Source organism: Vespa velutina, chromosome 6 (genome assembly GCF_912470025.1).
Source record: "Vespa velutina chromosome 6, iVesVel2.1, whole genome shotgun sequence".
NCBI classification, from domain to species: domain Eukaryota; kingdom Metazoa; phylum Arthropoda; class Insecta; order Hymenoptera; family Vespidae; genus Vespa; species Vespa velutina.
Window position 1 is genome coordinate 5,912,585 of NC_062193.1, and position 19,992 is coordinate 5,932,576.

Here is a 19,992-nt window from a genome sequence, read left to right on the forward strand (position 1 = left end):
ATTCGAGATACGCATTGACATATATTTGAATAAAAATAAGTTCATTAGATTTCAATTGGATCAGTTGCATTTTTTTTTTTCTAATATCCTGACATATATATTTTTAGATGTTAGATGGCGCTATGGCCTTTCTGCTAACTTTATTGCATTGCCGTAAAAAGTAGGACGGAAAAGTAAGGTTAAATCCACGCGGTGCGTGCAAGTCGATCAGCATGTCAAAGGCCGATAAAGAATTCGATGTTACCAAGAAGCTTTCGAACATGGAAATCGAGGAAACGGGTAAAAAATTAACGCATAAAGAAAAAAAGAAATTAAAAAAACAACAAGAATATGAAAAAACAATGGAAATGTTAACGAAGCCTGGTGGCCAGGGTCATAGTGAACTAGAATCAAATTTTACGGTTTCACAAAGTCAAACGCAACAACGTGGTAATCAGCAATTAGAAAATGCAGTAGATATAAAAGTTGAGAATTTTAGTATTGCTGCAAAAGGAAAAGAATTATTTACCAATGCCAGTTTGTTAATAGCTCAAGGTAGACGATATGGCTTAGTAGGACCAAATGGGTATGTAAGTTATCATATTTAATTTTAGTGTGTGTCAGCCTTTAAAAAGTATTATAAATTATATAAATATTTTTGTAGACATGGAAAGACTACTTTGCTTCGGCATATTGCAAAAAGAGCCTTTTCTATTCCTCCTAATATAGATGTATTATATTGTGAACAAGAAGTTATAGCTGATGATACTCCAGCAGTAGAAGTTGTATTGAATGCAGATATAAAATGTAAAGAATTACAAATGGAATGTAAAAAACTAGAAGAATTAATTGAACAAGGAGATAATACAGTTCAAGAACGGTTGCAAGAGGTAGTAATTTATTTTATTCATTATCTTATTATATGTTTATTAGTAGCATAACACATGTTGATATATTTTAAAGGTATATGAAGAATTAAAAGCCATTGGTGCTGATTCTGCAGAACCACGTGCTAGAAGAATTTTAGCTGGTTTAGGTTTTAGTCGTGCTATGCAGGACCGTGCCACCAAAAATTTTTCTGGTGGATGGCGTATGCGAGTTTCTTTAGCAAGAGCATTGTTTGTAGAACCTACTTTGTTATTACTTGATGAACCAACAAATCATTTAGATTTGAATGCTGTTATTTGGTTAGATAATTATCTACAAGCATGGAAGAAAACATTACTTATTGTATCGCATGATCAAAGCTTTTTAGACAATGTGTGTACAGATATAATTCATTTAGATCAACAAAAATTATATTATTATAAGGGAAATTATAGTATGTTCAAAAAGATGTATGAACAAAAGAGAAAAGAAATGATTAAAGCTTATGAAAAACAAGAAAAACGCCTTAAAGATCTTAAAGCTTCTGGTCAAAGTAAGAAACAAGCCGAGAAAAAACAAAAAGAAGTGCTTACTCGAAAACAGGAAAAGAATAGAACAAAAATGCAAAAGCAAGAGGAAGATACTGGCCCACAAGAATTATTGCAGAGGCCCAGAGAATATATTGTTAAATTTAGTTTTCCTGATCCACCTCCGTTACAGCCACCAATTCTTGGTCTTCACAGTATGTAAATAATATTGATAATATTTTCATTTACATATATCTAATATACAATATTTTATTTTAGATGTAACATTTGCATATGAAGGACAAAAGTCATTATTTATTGACGTTGATTTTGGTATAGATCTAAGTTCTAGAATAGCTATAGTAGGTCCAAATGGTGTTGGTAAATCTACATTTTTAAAATTATTAATTGGAGAATTGTCTCCGCATAAAGGAGAGCTTATAAGAAATCATCGATTGGTAAGTTTAAAATGAAAAATATTTATATGACTAAATTATAACATCTCAATTCTTTTTTAATAGAGAATAGGTAGATTTGATCAACATTCTGGAGAACATCTTACGGCTGAGGAAACTCCATCAGAATATCTTATGCGTTTATTTGATTTACCATATGAAAAGGCTAGGAAACAACTTGGTACATTTGGACTTAGTTCTCACGCACATACAATTAAGATGAAAGATTTATCAGGTGGACAAAAAGCACGTGTAGCACTTGCAGAATTGTGTCTCAATGCACCTGATGTTGTCATTCTTGATGAACCTACAAATAATTTGGATATAGAATCCATTGATGCACTTGCCGATGCAATAAATGAATACAAAGGAGGTGTTATCATCGTATCACACGATGAACGTCTTATCAGAGATACTGAATGTTGCTTGTATGTAATAGAAAATCAACAAATTAATGAAATTGACGGAGACTTTGATGATTATAGGAAGGAATTGCTTGAAAGTTTAGGAGAAGTTGTAAACAATCCAAGTATAGCTGCAAATGCTGCTGTTTTACAGTGATAGCTATAATATAATTTTCATGGAGGAAAATATTTTCTAAGCCAAATGCATCTTCGATCTTCCGAGTAATTTCGGGGACAAAAAAAATTGTGCTCTGATAAAATGAATCATTTAAATCTAAGCTTGCTCGTGCAATAAGAAAGTAGTGTACGAGAGGACTCGACTTTTGTATAATAAACTTCTTCCATGATTAATGTAAAAATAAAGATTGTTTACGATTATATACATTTTTTTTATATATATATATATATATATTTATATATATATATATATATTAATCTTCGAATTAATATTAGGCAAAAAGTTAGTTTTTATTATATTATTTTTGTTAAAATCAAAAAATTATATTAAATATTTATTTTTTAAACTAAATTAAAACTTTCAAATTAGATTAAAAAATAATTTTCTTATTGTATCATCTATTTCGATATTTGAAAGTTATCGTCTTTAGTAGTTACAAGAATTGACGATAGGTGACGGGAGTGCAGTGCGTGCGACCGCCGGCGCAATGTTCTCTGCCAAAAAGGGCAGACGAGTGATGTGAAAATTGTCAAATATTTTGTGCGAGATCGTATACCACTGTGAGATTAAGCGTGTAAGGGAATCTTTACGATGTCCAGTACTCTAGAGAATAAAATATTAAATTTGCAAGAGCGCCTTCGAGCGGAAAATGAATCGAGAGATAGGGATAGGCAAAGCAGCGAGGTTGGCTCAGGAACGGGCCTGCAACCGTCATCGTCGGGTTCTACTTCAAGTCCTGCCGTACGCAGGCCAAAGCAACGTAAGATATAAGTAGGACTAACAAGTCGAATAAAAATAACTTTTGTTTTTTCCAAAAAGTTTTCATCATTTAAAAGTTCAATTTCCGTGCTGTTTTCTTTACAGAGGTTATGTTGATCATTACGTTTCTGTTGACTTTGCGACTAATGTTTTTTTCAATGAACATTTTATAAGAAAAACCATTGAAATGTTTTCTTTATCGTTAACAATAATTATAATAAATACAAGTTGTAAAAAATTAGCTTTTATTTCTACATAATCGTTTTAGTTTGCTTGAAAATCCAATACCAGTGTCCTTTAAATTATATGCATAAAATGAAAGTGTATGTCAAAGTATATAAACACATAATTTTACATTTAAATATCGTTGAAACATAGTTACAACTGTTTAATATTAACTGTTATGTAATCAGATTTTAAAATTGTATGTTACTTGAACAGGGAATTTATTTTAGTTATGATTATTTCTGTTAATATAGTTGGCGAAATGGGTACCCCTACCCGATTAAGAAGGCAGCTGGATCTGCCAGTATCACAAATGGTACCTCCAAAGAAGCACGACAGTGAATTTGAATCTAAGTTGCAAGAAATAATGAAAATGAATGGTATTCTAAATATAAATGGTCAAAGATATCAAACAGAAATGAAAGACTTAGAACATCTAGGAGAGCTAGGTAATGGTACTTGTGGACATGTTGTAAAGATGAGGCATAAACCCAGTGGAGTAGTTATTGCAGTAAAACAAATGAGACGTTCTGGAAATGCAGAAGAAAATAAAAGAATTATAATGGATTTAGATGTTGTATTAAAGTCACATGATTGTCCATATATTGTACAATGTTTGGGTTGTTTTATTACTGAATCTGATGTTTGGATTTGTATGGAATTAATGGCAACGTGTTTGGACAAATTATTGAAAAGAAGTAGGCAAGCCATACCAGAGGATTTCTTAGGAAAAGTTACAGTAGCTGTAAGTTCATTAAATCGTCATAATTATAATCATTATCTTATTCACTTGTTATAAATTAGATCATTTATTTTGTAGACAGTGAAAGCCCTTTCGTACCTGAAGGAAAAGCATGGTGTAATTCACAGAGATGTAAAACCTAGTAATATTCTTCTTGATGAATCAGGAGGAGTAAAATTATGTGATTTTGGAATATCTGGTCGATTAGTTGATAGTAAAGCAAAAACTAGGAGTGCAGGATGTGCTGCTTATATGGCTGTAAATATTGTCCATTATTTTAAAAAGAATTAACAATTATAAGAATTCTTTTAATAATTAAATTTTATAACATATTTTCTCTGTATAGCCTGAAAGAATAGATCCTCCAGACCCAACAAAGCCAGATTATGATATACGAGCTGATGTATGGAGTTTGGGTATTACCTTAGTTGAACTAGCGACTGGTGTATTTCCCTATCGAGATTGCAAGACTGATTTTGAGGTATTTGTAAAGAAAAATATGTATATGCTAAAAAGCATCTGCTTTCATATAGCTAAAGTCAATAGAAAACATTTTTTTCTATCATATATATGAATGTTTTTATAGGTATTGAGCAGAGTGGTACAGGATGATCCTCCGTCCCTCCCTTCAGATGCACCTTTTTCTAAGGAGTTTCGAGGTTTTGTCAGTTGCTGCCTTACAAAAAACTATAAACATCGACCCAAATATCATAAACTTATGGAACATCCTTTCATACGCAAGTATGATGTTTCGCAAGATGAAGATACAAATTCTTCTTTATCTAATGCTGGCTGTCAATGGTTTGGTAGAGTTATGCGACAATTGGAACCAAGGTTAGCATTATTGTTTAAGAAATTGTAATTAAAATTAATTAAAATTAATTAAATGATATAGTATTAAACATAAAAGCAAATATTTCTAGTTTACATCATGTGATAATATTTTACTCAAAGACAGGCTACGTATAAAGATTTTAAATAGTTTTAAATATGGCATGAGTTTCCCAACTAATATAGTAATTATTTGGTTTGGTTTGAAAATAACCGGGTATTGCATTTTGCATTGGTTTAAAAAAATGTTAACATGTCTTAGCATTGATTAAAAGTCAGTGGGTAGGTATTTAAACAGCTTCAAAAGTGATGCTGTGTTTAAAAATTGGGTATTCATCGGATGATAGTATTTATACAATTATCTTTGACTCTTACCAAACGACATTTTAAACCTTTCCGTACATTACGATTAAAAGTTTGCGTGCGTGTTGAATTGTGTTACAGCGTTGAGCTTGAGGGAGGCAGCGCAGCGTAGCATTCCCGCTCTCTCGTCCCTACCCTTTCTTCCATTTTCCTCAAAAAACTACCAAAAAATTCCAAAAAACTTAAAAAAATACACCTCAAAAATTCCCAAAAGTCTGCCCAATTTTCATTTCGAGTTGTTTGGTTTGTGCACGCGACAGTTACACACCCCACCCTTCAACCCCCACTCATGGTAAGCATTCTTTTTATTTATTTCAATATTTATTTATTTCTATATTATTTAACTATTCGTCGGTAATATGGCACGTATCATTTTCCCCATATACACAGTCCATATATTCAAAAAATCTGATTTTAACTTTAATGATTCAAATTTTACTTTCTTTTCTTTTTTCTTCTTTTCTTTTTCTTCTCTCTCTCTGTCTTTTTTTTTCTTCTTCTTCTTTTTTATCCACCAATATAATATTTCTCAAGCACAGAGTTATAGATATTTTGTGAAAAGCGCGAATTAGTCCATACAATCTGGAACCTTATTGGAATTTCCTTCATCCTCATCTATGTTGCATGAAATTTGATTAATGCTCTAACTTTTATTAACTTTATATAGACTTATAGTTCTTTTACAGATTTCAAGATGAAATATAGATGTATATACAATACAATTTTCATGGATAATAGTGGCATTTGTCACTTTTCGGAGAGTCTGCGTATTAATGAATTAAGAATTGTAAAAAATTGAGAAAGTTGATAGAGTATCATTCAGTTTCAGGTTGCCAGAGGGACAGCAGCGAGTTACTGGTCATGTGTCCCTAAAACAAACTGCTCATTTGAGGGTACAGTCTGAAATACCATCTTTCTTAAAAAGTAATACCACCAAAGAGACACAGAATTCCAATTTTCTACCATTTCATCAAAGATCTAGTAGCGAAAATGGTGCGACTTATGTATCCTGTAGTCCATATGTGCTCAGACGAAAAGAAATTTCCAGGCCGTTTTCCCCGCCGATGAACAACGAAGTTCAACAAAGCGAATTGAACTATCAACGATCTTTTTCACCTTACAGACAATCGATTGAACAAAATAAAGATTATGTCATGAATCGTTGTTCCAATGGTCAAGGTAAATCAGAAGGAAGATCGTTTTCACCATATAGACAAGACTTGAATATAACAGACTCAGGAAATAGACCATATTCTCCTTACCACGGACGTTTCGAAGAACGAGATAGCAACAAGGATCGATGGCAAAATATTTCACGATCTTTGAGCCCTTTCGCACGAGATTATTCTCCTTGGCGGCGTGAGAATGTTGATCCTCCAGGTGTAATACAACCACCTTGTGAAAGTGGTCGATATTCTCCATTTTTACAGCAAAGACTCGGTCAGATTCCAACTGCACCCCAAACGCATCCACAAAGTCAAGATATATATGGAAGTCCTATGATCAGTCGTAAGAGGTTTGTATGATCACGTACATATTTAAAACTTAATGAATCACATTTCTCTTATCACTTACTTTATATTTATATATATATATATATATATATATATATATATATATATATATATATATAAACAAAAAAAAAATATAAAATAAAATACAGGTTTCCTTCGGAACCACCTCCTCAAGGCTCTCATGGTTCCACCAGTCCTCAATTATTAATATCACGTTTCGCACACCAATTAACACAAGAGCCACCCCCGATAATGCCACCTACTCAGGGTGGATCGAAGGAATCTGCAAAGAAACGTTTTGCGTCGTACGTTCGTCTTAGGCTCGGGAGTGATCGTGCTCCTTCACCGGAGCCACCGCCGAGATTGAGTCGCGGCGAATCTCCTCTTGCTTTAAGAAGGAATTTAGATCAACAATCTCCTTCTTTCTCTAGAAGGTGTAGTATCATGTTCCATATATGAATCAAATGAATTTAATAAATTTAATATAGAAATTAATAAGATACATTAAAGTATTACATATATGTGTTTGTGTATATATATATTTTTCTACAGGTACATCTCGCCTTCTCCACCCCAACCTCCGCCTAGGAGATTGTCAGAAAGCAATTCAGTACCTGGGAGCCCTCAGCACGTACGAGCTCGTTTACGTTACACTCCTGAACCTCAAAGAAGACCTCCGCCACCATAACCCACCGTTAATATTAAATTTGATCCCTTATTGGTGCCATACAAAAAAAGCGTCGTTCGAGCAATCACGTGCGTCTAATATAGGGAGAAGGGAGAGTATCGTACTTCAACGAGGATCGCGTACAAAGAATTTGTCTTTATGGTGTTCTTACATAGTATGTGGATAAAAAAAAAGTTAAAGAAATGAAAATCTTTAATACTCGAGCATCTCGAATTAATAAACTTTTACAGTTAAAAGGGCTTGTTCTTCGAGTCGTATACGTTTACATATGGTGTCGAGGACCGTTCGTGTATATAAAAAAAAGAGTAAGCTCTTTTCGTTATAAGAGAACGGTCTGTGAAACTAATCTTTGCACAGCTTTCATGACCATGACGTGTAACGTGTTGAACTATTCACGTCAATCGTCAATGATTCTCTTATCGACATATATTTATATAGAAATGCAATACGATGTTCGACTTTTTATATCGCTTGTAAAAATATGGAGAAAAAAAAAAAGAAAAAAAAGAAAGAAAAAAGGGAAAACAAGTTACTCTCGACATTTTTCTAAAATCATTAATCACGATGGGAAGGGAGGGGAGGAAAGGGAGCCGTGACTAAATCTACGTATCGAATGCGTAAACCGTTCCTATCGCTCTTCGTTTACGCTTTTTTTTTTTCCTTCTTGAAAACAAACAACAAACAAACAAAAAAATACAAAATCTACGAGATACATAGGTTATTTGGGACAAAGACTGGTCTGCGAAAATCGCAATCGCTCTCTTAATCCCTAGACGGCCTTGCAATGATGCTCGTTAATCGAATCAACCCTCAGCGAATTTTTCCACGTTTTATTATCGTTTGTAATATACCAAATGAACTGCGGCCGTAGTTAGGAACGATCTAAACGCAAACCAAATCGCAATAAGAAGTATCGTTCTAAACGGGGTAAAAAAAATATCCCGTGTAAAAAGGATGGCACAATTTTCGCGCCTCTGAGACTCTATAAAATTTCTATCTATGTATATTATTTAAGAGAGGCGTGTGTTTGGGCTAAGACGCGTTGTAATTATTCTTAATTAACATTTATTCATTAACTTCGTGTAGTCGACACGCGTAATTTTTACTCTTTGTCGCTTATTTGACAATGGAGGATCTGTTGCAATGTAAATAAACTTATATTTATACGAATCATGTAAAATTTCATTGTTGGTTAACTCGATTTTTTTTCTTTTTGTTTTCTTTTTCTTTTTCCTTGTCATACGTTTTCTTTATAATTATCTAACGTAGAATATTTTATTTATCTTATCAATTTTCATAAACTACGATAACCTTATCGAACTATTAAAAATGCCTTTAACATTTATTATATACGTACACACACATATATATATATATATATATATATATGTATGTATGTATATAATGTATATATATATAAATAATATATGTATGTACAAAATATATGTTTTGTATATACAAAAAATATATACAAATACATATATAATGGTAATCCAAAAATATTTTTCTTTTCTACCTTTTTTTAAATATTTTGTTGCTCCTACGTTTTATTAGATAATTATTTTTAAGAACAAATTAACGTCATTAATTACATAATAATTTGAACTTACGTTAATTTTTTTCATATCGTCATTCTTTACTTTATATTTTTCCTTGACATAACCATAAATTTCATTATAAAATATGCTTGATTGCAATAATACGTATTTGAAATACGTTGAAAAAGTATCATAGAAATAAAAATAATAAATTTCATAAAATAATTAATCGTGAGATATAACGAAAAAATTCAGTTTCTGTGATTAATTTTTTTATCTTGATATTTTATTTTTCTTTCTCATAAGGAAAACGTTATATTAATAAAATTAACATAAGTTAAAAGATCGAATGGATAATTGACTAGAGTGAAGTAAGTATATTTCAAGCAGTAAGAATTAAAAATATGAATTACGACGGAAGCGTTATGATATCTTTCCGTTTTCGATAGTTAACGTATTAAAAAGTATTACAATCGAAAGTAAATATCCGTTTAATTATTCGATTGGTTTTGACGAACAATCCTTGCAGATTGTGGAAAGTAGCGCCTCGACGTTCGTTAATAAGTAATTTAATAAGATAAGGGTTCGTGTTCTAGGATCGTTTTAAAAATAAATTTCTCGCTTGGATCAGCGCGTCCCTGAGCAATCAATATGGCCTCCAGTTCTACGCGGGGCCCGACAGTGCAGAGCAGGTTTTTCTCGAAATACCATCGATAGGAGCGAGTCGCCTTGAAAATAAATTAGCCAAGACGCTGACCGATTTGGTAAAGCTCATTTTCGTAGTGATAAGAAGCGTTTGAGTTACGGTGTTCAGTCAAAAAGAAATATCAAAAGACTACAGTCTGTGCACATAGCGCGTAAGAAATTATATATACATATATACATATATATACACACCTATATATATATGTATATATAAATATATGTATACAGATCTCTGTGTGTATTCCATCGGTGAACCGATATTCGTTTCCGTTTCACATTTAACCGGTGCCATGATAATAATTCATAGACATTCCAGTTAATAACTATTGTTTTCTAACTTGGACGCTTTGTGCTTCGATCTTACCGAACCTCGTGCCTTCGTATCTCCGCGGCATTTCTTATACGGCGCCATGTCCGAGTGTAAAAGTCAGGATGCCGCTACTACGAAAGAGGGTTGCCAAGAAGAGAGCGAAGACTCGGACATGGCTAATGAAGTCGAAGATAAGGTCAGTATCCAGCAGATTCTCGAGGGTATGACCAACGAATTTAACAAAAGTGTAAGTCCAGTCAAAAGCGTAGATGCTAATCGACCATTGGAAAATCCGGATCACGAGGAACCCCAGAAACCGTCCGTGACGATCGACAATGAGATATCGAACGGTGTTAACGGAAATTCTAACGTGGACAATTCTGAGGATGATACGACAACTTCAACGATGGCTTCAACGATTTCGACGACTTCGACGACGATGATGACGACGACGACGACGACGACGACGACGGTAACGACGGCGACGACGACGACGATGGCTATGGTGACGATGACGACGACGACGACGACAACGTCGACAACAACGACAACGATGACGGCGACAACAGCGGTAGCGTCAGCAACGATGACTCCAACAATAACACAACAAGAAAATAACGTGGAATCGATAATAGAAGAAAATCATCGAGGAGAAGATGAAGGTCCTCTGAAACAGGATGTAGTTAAGAAGGATAGTAACATACCACGAATAGTTTTAACATTTAGAACAATTGACGAGAATACAGATCATGGAAAGAAAACAAAAATATCCAGCTGTTCCTCTAATCTTACTTTAGTACCCGATGAGCTGGCCAATTGTGATCAAATCGGTGGTGTTTCTGTTAAGATAGAAAATCCAGATGAAAGTTCTGATATCGTAGAGAAGTCTGATTCTGAGGAATGTAAAATTGAAGAACCAACGAAAGATAATCATCAGGAGAAAGATAAAGAAGAAGAGAAGGAAGTTAAAGAGCAAGAAAAAAGCAAAAATATGGAACCTGTTGACGATGAAAAGAACAACAAAGAGAAGGATAGTAATCAAGAGACTGCTGTTCCTTTAGCCAAAGCTGCTGAACCGCCAGAACCTACACCACCAATAACCAGAAAGAGAAGAGTTGGACGACCTAGATTAAGAACACTTAGGTTTTTTATTTTTTGTTATTTTATATTCTTAAATATATGTTCATGATATTTGTAAACATTCCGTGACATTTTTAGTGACTCGACAGAAGAAACTCCAGGTCCCAAACGTTCTGCGAGAAGATTGTGCAAAAAATCCTTTAAAAGTACAGTTTTAGAAAGTGCAATGGCAATAAAAGAAAAGTCTAATTATACTGAGGAACACTTAAAATTTAAAAAGCAGAGAAAATACAGTAAACCTGGACGACCAAAAAAGCTACCTCATGGAAAGGAACAAACAAAGCAAACTCAGAGCAAAGCATCTGATGCTCGTCAAGAGTCAGAAGCTTCTCTTCCTGATATAGATAATAATGCTTCTGAGGTAAATATGAGTTTAGAGAGTTCTAGAAATTCTATTACAGTAGAAGGAAGTACAAATGATACGACTTTGGATGAATCTCAAAGCTACTCATCTGAATTTGATGGTATGCCTAAACTGTCTCCAATGACGAGAAGTTCAGATGTACAAACTAAATTAGGTAGTTCTATTGGTAGTCCTTTGAGTGATGAAACACCTTTAGCAGATATAGAGAAACCTTTTTTAAAGCCTGCTACTGCTGGTAGACCTAAAAGAGAGAGAGGTCGTCCTCGTGGAAGTCAAGCTGCTCGAAAGATAGCTAAAGCGGATTCGTTTGAAGGTAATGTAAATTATAATATGCATATATCTTTCTTTTTTGGATATGTAACAGAATTTTAATTGCAGATGGTTCACCATCCATTGCAGAAGTAGGAAAACACAATGATTACCCAGAAGGTAAATCAAATTTATATTAGATATTTCATATCACTATTGATGTAGAATATTTAATAATATATATATATATATATATATATATATATATATATATATATATATATATATATATATATATAATTTCCCAGAAGGTACTGTACCTGCAAAAAGAACCCGTAGAAGTATGGCTCCTAGTCCAAGTCCTGCAGAAGGACAAGCTTCAAAACCAGAATCAACTGCTGTTGTTAGTGAAGTAAGTTCACATTACTATTATTGTAATTATAATATAATATATTATTATAATAATAATATAATATAATTATTGTCATAATTTTCAGACCTATGGACAATCTATGCTATGTTTATGTCAAGTACGATCTCAACTTTATGTGACAATAACTGGCTCTGGTGCACCTCTTTATTGTACAGCAATAGATTCTATTGATAATAGATTAGTAGGATGTTGTAATGAAGTTGATAGTAATGATGTTGCAATGAGAAGACCTAGTACTCGAGTTCCTTTTATTATATTATGTCGTATGCATAAGGAGAGACTTTTAAGACATAATTGTTGTCCTTCCTGTGGACTATTTTGTTCACAAGGTAGATTTGTTCAATGTACTAATGGCCATCAATATCACAGAGAATGTGAAGTGTATCCAAATAAAAAAGGAGCTTGTCCACATTGTGGGAGTGAAAGTACAATATATGATGTAATGGTAACTGTTAGCGGAATGCGAAGACCTGTATTTATACCAACAAGGAAGAAATTTTCTAAATTACCATCTGCGAAAATGAGCTTACCTGGTAAAGGAGATAATACAAAATTAGCAGAACGTCCACCTAGTCCTTTAATAAAGCCTGAGATTATTAAGATACCAGAACCATCAATTAATGCAGAAAGACCAGAACGTTATACTATCATGAGTCTTTATACATCTGTAAAAAATGGTGATTTAGAAAAATTGGTAAATGTATTAGGTTAGTTTCTCAAAATACATAATGTTTTTATACATTATTTGATATAAGAAAATAATAATAAATATTCTACATTTTCAGCGTGTGGCTACAATGCAAATCATATATTTAAAGAATATGCTCATCGTAGTAGTCTACATATTGCTGCAGACAAGGGTCACTTGTCTTGTGTGCATGTCTTAGTACAAGGTGGTGCTCAATTGGATGTGATGGATAGAAATCAATTGACACCTTTGATGTTAGCAGCTAGTAAAGGGCAAGCTGATGTGGTCAAATATTTAGTCAGGATAGGTGCAGATGTAACTATGAAAGGTGAAGATGGGATGACTGCTTTACATATGGCTGCAAAATCTGGTCATTTAGAAATATGTCAAATTATTTTAACAGAATGTAAAGTTCCAAGAACTTTAGTAGGTAATAAAATAATCATTTAATTTTAATTATTTTTATATTAAATTGATGAAATTTATTATCTTGTTTTTGTTATCATATTAAATAAATAATTTGATTTATTAGATTCTGTGGATGATGGTGGATGGACAAGTTTAATTTGGGCATGTGAATTTTGTCATACCGATGTAGCAAGATTTCTTTTAGATAAGAAATGTGATCCGTTAATCAGAGATGCAGAACAGAATATAGCACTTCACTGGAGTGCTTATAGTGGAAGTGCAGAAATTACTGAATTGCTTTTAAATGAAGGATGTGATGTAAATGCAGTAAATGTTCATGGTGATACTCCATTGTAAGTTTTGTTAACGAATAATTTTTTTAGTATTGAAAATAATATATATATAATATAAGGAAAAAGGTGTATTTAAATAAATTATTATATTTTTTAGACATATTGCTGCAAGACAAGATCAGTATGCAGTTAGTGTTTTATTGTTAGCTCGAGGAGCAAAAATAGGAGAAGTTAATGCAGCTGGGGAAACGGCAGTAAATTGTTGTACAAATGATGGTGATACTGTGTCAGCATTAAGATTAAATGCTAAAGTTAATGAATTATCTGAACATATGTGGGAAAAAACTGTTAAAATATTAACAAAGTAAGCATATATCTTGATAATGTAATATTAACTGCATAGGAGATATTTCAAATTAAAGCAACCTGTATTTGTAGCGACATTTCACGTGGTAAAGAAACAAACCCAATACAATGTGTTAATGGTTATGATTCTGAAGACAAACCAACAGATTTTCTTTATGTAACTGAAAATTGTTTTACCAGTAATATACATGTTGATCGTACAATAACATCTTTGCAGTCTTGTAGATGCGAAGATAATTGTAGTTCTGAAAAGTGTCTCTGTGGAAATATAAGTTTAAGATGTTGGTATGATGAAGAGGGGAAACTTATTCCAGAATTTAATTATACAGGTAAATAAATAACAATATCTTCATAATATCTGTTATTATATAGGGAGATTTATTAGTTATATATAAATAATAATTTAATTGATTCAGATCCTCCTATGTTATTTGAATGCAATCCAGCTTGTGATTGCAATCGGATAACTTGTAACAATCGAGTTGTTCAACATGGTTTGACACAAAGATTTCAGTTGTTTAGAACAAAGGGTAAAGGTTGGGGTCTTAGAACTTTACGTCATATTCCAAAGGGCACATATGTTTGTGAATATGTAGGAGAAATTATTTCGGATTCTGAAGCTGATCATCGAGAGGATGATTCATATTTATTTGATTTAGATAATCGGGTAAGCATAAAAAATTCTCATAAACATGAACTATTTTGCTCATGAAATTTTGCTCATGTTTTATGATATAACATTTAATATGTATCTTACATATATATATTTATAGGATGGAGAAACATACTGCATTGATGCAAGACGTTATGGAAATATTGCACGATTCATTAATCATTCTTGTGCACCTAATTTATTACCAGTACGAGTGTTTGTCGAACATCAAGATTTGCATTTCCCTAGGATAGCATTCTTCGCTAATCGAGACATCGAAGCCGACGAAGAGCTCGGGTATGTTAGAAAAACTAGATTCATGCGTGGAATTCACAGCATATGTACAAAATAGTAGATACTGTTTCGTATGAACTTCGTTAATAAACTTTCTTAAAGTTTGTTTTAGTTGCCTAGCCTCTACCTTTGTTGCTTTTCATATTTGGCATCTTAGTTAGGTTTCATTACTATTTGTTAATTTATACATTGCATATATATCTGTATTAAGTTCTAATTTTATTATTTGTATAACGAAAGTTTCAAATGTTTTCCCACAATGAATTCATTTAAAATTTTTCTATTAAAATACTGTTGTCATATTATCGATGATTAAAGACAAAAGGAATTAAATATCTTTTCTTTTAAATATTACTATTTTTTCTTTCAAATTAAAAAAATAAATTTATTTTTAATTTTGTAAGCTAACCAATAAAGATCAATATACATTAACATTGTTTGCCTTCAGCTTCGATTATGGGGAAAAATTCTGGATAATAAAATGCAAGTCTTTCACATGTACCTGTGGAGCTGAAAACTGCCGATATTCAGAGAAGACTATACAAGTAACGTTGGATAACTATCGGAGAAAAATACAGCAAGAAGAAATGCTCTCCGGTCAAACATCGTAATTTTCAATGAGAATCTAGTTGATTTTATGCTCTTATATTACGAGATAATATTACGCTTTTTATTATTTTTTAATGGGGAACTAATTAAATCTCCGTAATTTTTATTTCAATACTTTTTTCCCTTTCCCAAGAGTACAAGTACAAATGGTGATGGGACGTAGAGATTTTAAAAGGATAACTGATCCAGTTATACCTCGCATTCAAAGTTAGGAATGAACTGAATTTATTTTCAGTTCAATGATAGTTTCCTCAGGTTTGGCCATACTTTCCTATTCAGCCGACTTTTTGGAAGAATAATGCCTTTGGTGAACGTGCCACTCATCGATTTTATTTAGTGAAACAGCGATAGACATAATGCGTTAGCGTTAAACTGTTACCGTACATATTGTACGAATCACAGGAGAAATGAGAGATACGACTTTTTTCAACTGTAATTATAATAGATTTTAAATATGTTGTGTGAGAGATTAGAAGTGAGCGAATTTATCGTCAAAATAAATCAATTGTAACTGAACGACGTCCGTGAAATTAAACTTCTATTCTAAAATAATATTTTATTTTTGGTTGTTAATTACGGATCGTTCGTCCAGGAGCACAATTTTGTGAAGTGATTGTTAATAAGCGTTTGACAAAATTCCATACAATTATATACAAATATATATATATATATATATATATATATATATGTATATATATATATATATATATATATAAGTATATATATTTACATACATACATATATATATATATATGATGTATGTATATATATATATATATATATGTAATAAGATTACACTTTTTTGTACAAACGAGATGGATTTTTTTGTATAATAAAAGTTGTAGTCCTTCATAAGACTAATGTCAAAGGTTCATCTATAATTCATCTATTCACATTTAACATATATGTATATATATATATATATGTAGCCTGTATGTATATACATATTTATTATGCAATACGTATCGCTTGATATATATATATGTATATATACATATATGTATATATTGGATTGGCAACTAAGTGATCGAGGATTTTGTCGTTTCCTTCTTATTTGAAATCCGGCAATCATTTAGTTGCCAACCCAATATTATATAAGTTATACGTATAAAATATCTATAATACGTATATACACACACACACATATATATATACGTAACATCTATTACTTCATTTCCATGTCCTTTTTCATTTATTTTTTATTTTTATCTTTACATAATGAAGAATTTTTTCTGACTAGTATTTTACGCATTCATTTATAAAATTAATTTCTTTTTCTTAAATTTATTACATTTATTGTGTAATTAACTCAAAGTTGGTAAAGAATTATATCCAAGTGCGCATGCGCGTCAATCGTCATTTGTCTTTGATTCCCGCCAGGCAAAATAGTTCTCTTTATCATTGCCCATCCTATTTATTTGAATTTAAACGTAATCATAAAAATTGCAGGTACTTTTCTTATTATTCTTTTATTTTATATATTCAATTATAAAATAATCATCGTAGCATATTCATTTTTATATAATGTAGTATTCACGTAATATGCGTTTTTATATTATTTGTATATTCTTTTAAAAAAATGGTGTTAAAAAATGATATCTTTTTGAGAACAGTTTATTCACAAAATATGAAGTTTTTTCACAAATTCGTAAGAACAGAATTCTAGATTAAACTTTTGTCTTCAAAATATAAGTTTGTACATTAAAATCGATTAAAAATTACGACTGTTCTCATTATTGGCGTAAATATTACTTTTGACATTTTTCGTGAAGAAAAAGTTTTTTTTACAGTGACGCCTCTTGAAATCTGTGGCAAAAAAGAAAAAGTTCATAATACCACTACCGATGTTCATATATGCGCTTGAATAGTGTATGTTTTGTTTCTATGAAGTAAACGATTGCCTTGTTTGTTTGTCTGCATTAAACAATCCTTAGATTTTTTGTTCTATTTTTTATTAATGAGCGACTTCGATAGATGACAAACAATCAATCTCAAATTAGATCTCAAAGAATAAATATTACAGCTCTCTTTTAAACATTCAAATTTTTATTTTCTTATTAGTTAGTATATATATATATATTAATTAGTTAGTGTATATATATATATATATATATATATATATATATATATATATATATATATGATCTTTGTAATGTTGTTAAAAATGTTGGTGGTGTTTAAGTAGTAGTTAATTATAGTTTATGTACCTTGTAGATTGTTCGAATCTTAGTAAAATGTTAGTTTATGTTTGTCGAAAAATAAAATTGAATTTATTTTATATCAATCGTTGTAATGTTCCTAAGAATGTCCTATTGTTTATACATTTGGTTATGTTACATGTATCTCGTACATTGTTTAAATGTTTAGTAAGATAATTTTATTTATTAATTAATTATTTCCCAAATTCGCGATCTCGCTATATCAAATTAATTGCAAAGAAATAAGTAAAGAAAAAAGAAGAAACATGTATTATATTTATATATATTACTTATATGAAAGATAAAATTTTGAATTTAATTTAATTTAATTTTAGAAATGTAAAAGAAAATAACAAATTCGAGCTGTGCAATGTTTAAAGAAATTAATAATAATAAAAAGTATATTATTATTACAGGAGAAGCCGCAACAATAAAAAATAAACAGCTCTGGGATTTATTCATTTCATAGATGATGTGGTAATGTATTTCACATTTTGATTTATATTCTTCTATATTCCATATGTATAAGTATAAAAGTAGGATAGGTCAGGAAAATTTGTGTTAGTTTGTAAAAGTACTCTGTTAGAAGAAATGTTTACGTTCAAGTACATATATACGTTCAGTTGATCGTGTAAAAGAAATCGGCAGGGGGAGAAAGGTATTGTGTATATACAAATCAAAACAATGTTCGACCTACAAAACAGAGCAGGCATTAACAAGTTTCAGTACGTTCGTATATCTCGACGTGTTAACATCGTAAGCTCGTCGAAAAATTTATTTCACGTTTCAACGAATAATTCGATGAACTTTTAAAATACGTTTTACATTAGAGAAAAGATTTTTTAAAGTAGAAAACCCTTTACATGAGATCTATATAATCGATATTACTTTCGTTGTAAAAATGAATAATTATTGTAAATAATATATGTACTGTCGAACTAATAATGATTGCACATGCGATTTTATCATAAATTTGAAATATTGTTACGTATCAAAGCATAATAATATAATATATTTAAATTTCATATTAATATATACTATTTCAAATTATTTCGTTTTGCTTTTTTTCGTTAGCGACCGAAGTCAATCTTTTTTATTAACCAAAACGTTGATAATACGTGAACGAGGATATATAGAAATATTATCGTCTGCAGTGAAGTAAGTTGAAATTAATTTTTCTTTTACCGATAGTAGACAAATATGTTTTGATTGTCTTTAATAGATGGCTCTGTTACTTGAATCCTACGAGGATATTACATTTTTCAAAATGTTGATTTTACGTTTTAAGAAGCGGTTAGAATTTCGATATAGAATATGAGTTTAGAACGATTAATAGTAATAAATAATTTCGTAATTAGATAATTATCAAGATTAGAATAAAGACAAAGTATGTATTTAATTAGCATTTTTTTTTCGTTTATAATTATCGTACACTTTTTATTTACGTTTAGGTTATACGATGGTTAGGTTATATGACGGTTAAGTTATACAATAATGCTAATTATAATAATAATAATAATAATAATAATAATAATAATAATAATAATAGTAATAATAATAATAATAATAATGATAATAATAATAATAATAGTTGTCGAATTACGAGTTAATAGATTGAGAGAGATAGAGAGAAAAGAAAAAGTGTAATGTTTCTATAATCGTGAGAAATAGATTTATATTTGAAATGGAAAAAGAGATGTGGGGGTGGCGCGATGGGTTACGTCGTCATGCGTCTGTGCAACCCTCTCGTCGGAAGCTTGTCGTCGGATTGGCCGGGTCGAGCCGAGACGTCCCGAAATTCAAGTGAGGAAGCGCCAGTTAGTGTAGCGACCGTGGAGTGCTTGGAAGCGCGCTATGTCTAACCGCGTAGACTCGTAGGATCTCTCGGTTCTTCTTTTTACATCCCCCCTCCTTTCCCCTCTTCCGTCCCACTAGTAAGTCCTTCATTAATATCTTTTTTTCTTTTTGTCTTTATTTATTTCGTCTTACACGATTACGAGTGTGTTAAAACGTCGACAGAGGAAACACATCATCAACGCACATCTAATATTCCCTTTATCGTCGACGTTTCCCTTTTTCTTTTTTTTCTTTTTTTTTTTTTTTTTTTGTTCTTTTTTGGATTATACTTTTTCTTCTTTTATTTCTTTGGAAGTTTACGTTTTCAGAGATCAAAGGAACTAGCTAGAAAAACAAGGCGAGCGTTTCATCAAATA

General features: G+C 31.4%; 2 protein-coding genes across 3 annotated transcripts; both read left to right on the plus strand.

Annotated features, from left to right (window-relative positions):
* Positions 1-106: 106 nt before the first annotated feature.
* Positions 107-16,244, plus strand: LOC124949824. The gene is made up of 26 exons (XM_047495551.1): positions 107-565; positions 644-869; positions 943-1,588; positions 1,653-1,831; positions 1,895-2,385; positions 3,010-3,170; positions 3,649-4,139; positions 4,215-4,394; positions 4,483-4,617; positions 4,723-4,970; positions 6,160-6,846; positions 6,994-7,278; positions 7,397-7,475; positions 9,667-9,834; positions 10,108-11,228; positions 11,304-11,902; positions 11,968-12,018; positions 12,147-12,250; positions 12,336-12,978; positions 13,057-13,389; positions 13,492-13,720; positions 13,818-14,024; positions 14,099-14,355; positions 14,443-14,693; positions 14,800-14,975; positions 15,421-16,244. The coding sequence occupies exons 1-26, from the start codon at positions 213-215 to the stop codon at positions 15,581-15,583; spliced, it is 8,463 nt and encodes a 2,820-aa protein (XP_047351507.1). The 5' UTR covers positions 107-212; the 3' UTR covers positions 15,584-16,244.
* LOC124949659 (dual specificity mitogen-activated protein kinase kinase 7-like) lies at positions 2,748-8,702 on the plus strand. Of its 2 annotated transcripts, none has more exons than XM_047495154.1 (8): positions 2,748-3,170; positions 3,649-4,139; positions 4,215-4,394; positions 4,483-4,617; positions 4,723-4,970; positions 6,160-6,846; positions 6,994-7,278; positions 7,397-8,702. In XM_047495154.1, the coding sequence occupies exons 1-8, from the start codon at positions 3,002-3,004 to the stop codon at positions 7,530-7,532; spliced, it is 2,331 nt and encodes a 776-aa protein (XP_047351110.1). In that variant the 5' UTR covers positions 2,748-3,001; the 3' UTR covers positions 7,533-8,702. The 2 variants fall into 2 exon arrangements, with proteins under 2 accessions (XP_047351110.1, XP_047351108.1); XM_047495152.1 differs by having other exon boundaries at positions 2,749-3,170; positions 6,154-6,846.
* Positions 16,245-19,992: the final 3,748 nt, after the last annotated feature.

What these genes read in the sequence shown, in the direction of transcription:
- LOC124949659 (XM_047495152.1), top strand. Translation starts at nt 3,002, where the DNA reads ATGTCCAGTACTCTAGAGAATAAAATATTAAATTTGCAAGAGCGCCTT. An exon ending in ATTGCAAGACTGATTTTGAG is followed by an intron (nt 4,618 to 4,722) that starts GTATTTGTAAAG and finishes ATGTTTTTATAG; the next exon opens with GTATTGAGCAGAGTGGTACA. An exon ending in CCTATGATCAGTCGTAAGAG is followed by an intron (nt 6,847 to 6,993) that starts GTTTGTATGATC and finishes AATAAAATACAG; the next exon opens with GTTTCCTTCGGAACCACCTC.
- LOC124949824 (XM_047495551.1), top strand. Translation starts at nt 213, where the DNA reads ATGTCAAAGGCCGATAAAGAATTCGATGTTACCAAGAAGCTTTCGAAC. An exon ending in CCTATGATCAGTCGTAAGAG is followed by an intron (nt 6,847 to 6,993) that starts GTTTGTATGATC and finishes AATAAAATACAG; the next exon opens with GTTTCCTTCGGAACCACCTC. An exon ending in ACACAATGATTACCCAGAAG is followed by an intron (nt 12,019 to 12,146) that starts GTAAATCAAATT and finishes ATAATTTCCCAG; the next exon opens with AAGGTACTGTACCTGCAAAA.